Source organism: Scylla paramamosain, chromosome 12, assembly GCF_035594125.1.
Source record: "Scylla paramamosain isolate STU-SP2022 chromosome 12, ASM3559412v1, whole genome shotgun sequence".
NCBI lineage: Eukaryota > Metazoa > Arthropoda > Malacostraca > Decapoda > Portunidae > Scylla > Scylla paramamosain.
This window is the reverse complement of record NC_087162.1, coordinates 15,582,948-15,585,447: the sequence shown is the minus strand read 5'-3', so window position 1 is coordinate 15,585,447 and position 2,500 is coordinate 15,582,948. Positions and strand designations below refer to the sequence as shown.

At 46.3% G+C, this 2,500-nt stretch overlaps 1 protein-coding gene across 1 annotated transcript in view; it reads right to left on the bottom strand.

Annotated features, from left to right (window-relative positions):
* Nucleotides 1-1,289: 1,289 nt before the first annotated feature.
* LOC135105739 (homeobox protein aristaless-like 3) overlaps nt 1,290-2,500 on the bottom strand; it is a 22,844-nt gene continuing 21,633 nt past the window's right edge. The window contains exon 3 of the mRNA XM_064014189.1: nt 1,290-2,495. Coding sequence (XP_063870259.1) covers nt 1,983-2,495 — 513 coding nt within the window. The 3' untranslated portion in view covers nt 1,290-1,982. The remainder of the gene's footprint in view (nt 2,496-2,500) is intronic.

The following is a 2,500-nucleotide window of genomic DNA, read 5'->3' as shown; positions in this document are numbered from 1 at the left end:
ACTGCTGTAGCTTCTTCCCATCGTGATGTAATGGTCTTGCATAGGTTTGGATTATAACTCTATGAAAGACTTCACTCACGGCAAAAGGTGTCATCGAATATCTAGTAAAGCTTTTTAGTGTTTGTTGTTTAGTTTTCGACGAGTAAAATTGTTTGAGCTCGTTGAAATTAATTTACATGTGGAATTAGCAATGTAATTTATAGGCACATGAATAATTTCTGCATAGCTCTCTGTTGTCTGAGTTCAATGTGGTCACAGTCATCGCTATACGTGTTTTCCAGCTGCCGTAGTGTAATGCGGCTAGCTGTTTTTCTTAATTTCTTCCTTCTTTCCTTCAGTTCTTTCTTAATCACATCACAGCCACCAAGTTAAGGAAATATCTCTTATAGATAATGACTAACTGAGTGACTCATTCTAATTTTCACATTTCTCATGTCTCACAGAAATATCTACGTGGGTCTAGACTTGGAGTTTCTGTTCTAAATCTAAAACGCAAAATTTATTGCTGTGTTATCTGGCCTGAAACTCATAGATCGATAGAATGATTTTAGTTTCCACATTTTATTTTATTTTTTTTCTTTTATGCCAGAGAAATCACTACATGGGTCTTGGCTGGGAGTTCATGTTCTAAATCTACAACCTTTGATTTGCTTTTTTCACTGTTGCCTTCCTTGAAACTGAAATAGATAGGTTGATTGAGTTTAATTTCCACACATTTTTTATTTATTTATTTATTTATTTGATTTTATTTCATGCCACAGAAATCACTCCCTTGCTTTATGCTGGGAATCCTTCTCCTACATCTACAACGCGATGCTTTGCTTTTCTGTTCTTTGCTCTGAAACTGATTGATTGATTCTGGTTTTCATATTTTCACGCCACAGAAATCACTACGTGGGGTCTCGGCTGTGCTCATCTACAACCTTACGTTTGGTCCTCCCCTTCCTCGTCACGAAATTGATAGATTTTAGTTTTCACATTTTATTTTTTTTTCATTCCTCACAGAAATAATTAGGTTTAGACTGAAAGTTCCTGTTTCTAATCTCCATCTCGATGTTTGTCCTGTTCCCTGCCTTGAAACTGATTGATAGATTGATAGATTTTAATTTCCACACTTTTTTTTTTTTTCGTGCCACAGAAATCACCTGAACTTACAACTCGATGCTTTGTTCTTCACACCCTCCGTTGAGACTCTCCTGCAGCGGCTCGGAGAGAAGACAAGACTCATGGAACCTCAAACTTACCGCAAGCCCCTCACGCTCATCCAAGTAAGGTAAGAGAAAGAACACTGAGTCTAATACACAATATATTACACTCCTTTTCACGTTTCTTCTTATTACAGCTGACAGAATTACTTATAACAGCGTGAAGTAATATGTACAGAAACAAAAGACGGGTATATTATAAAGATATTTCTCATCGTAGGGAGCCTCCTTTGGTGTGTTCAAATCAGGTTGTTATGGGAACAGTGTGTTTGATGGTGTAGTTGTGTGAGTGAATGCACCTGGGGGAAACGTACTTAGTAACTTCTGCTATAGACTATGTTACTGGGGAGACAGAATACAACCATGGAGATTTTTTTTTAAACCCATAACAGGGAACACTGAGAGTCCGTGTGTGTGTGTGTGTGTGTGTGTGTGTGTGTGTGTGTGTGTGTGTGTGTGTGTGTGTGTGTGTGTGTGTGTGTGTGTGTGTGTGTGTGTGTGTGTGTGTGTGTGTGCGTATGTTTTCATGTAAGTGTGCTCAATATAGTACTTACACATTCACTCTTAAACACATTGTCTACAGTATCGCACAAACACACACACACACACACACACACACACACACACACACACACCACACACACACACACACACACACACACGAGACACGTACATTGCGCAGCTGAACACCAAGCGAAGGTTCTCCAGTGACTAGTATACAACAAGGGAGGGGCGGCGGCGGTGCCCGGGCGGGCGGCGGAGCGGCGGCGGAGCTTGTTAGGTGAGCTCGATTTCGGAACACTCGGCGGACACTCGTCTCCTCTTGACGGCATGCAGGTCGTCGTCGCCCAGCAGGAAGGCCTGGGGGGGATGGGCACCGTGGGGGTCCAGGCCGCCCCCTAGGGGATGGCCGGGGATGGGCGTGGGCTTGAGGTCTGCGTGGCAGGCGTGGGCAACCCTGTGCACGGCGGCCAGGTGGTCAGGCCGTTTGGCGTCTGTTTCCGCCGCCATCTTTGCCGGGGAGAAGAAGGGCGGGGCCGGGACGGGGCTGTGGCCACCGCCCGCCGCCTCGCCCTGGGACACGGGCTTGGGGGACGCCTCGTCGGCCTTCCCCTCCACGGAGCCCATCGCCTCGGGGCCGCCCACGTCCTCGTCGCTGCTCAGGTCTGGGTCTCGGGCGTCCTCGGGATGGGCGTCCGCCTGCCCAGCGTCGTCCCGCAGCCGCCTCAGCCGTTCCTGCTCCTCGCGCTTCTGTTTACGCCACTTGGCGCGTCTGTTCTTGAACCACACCTGTG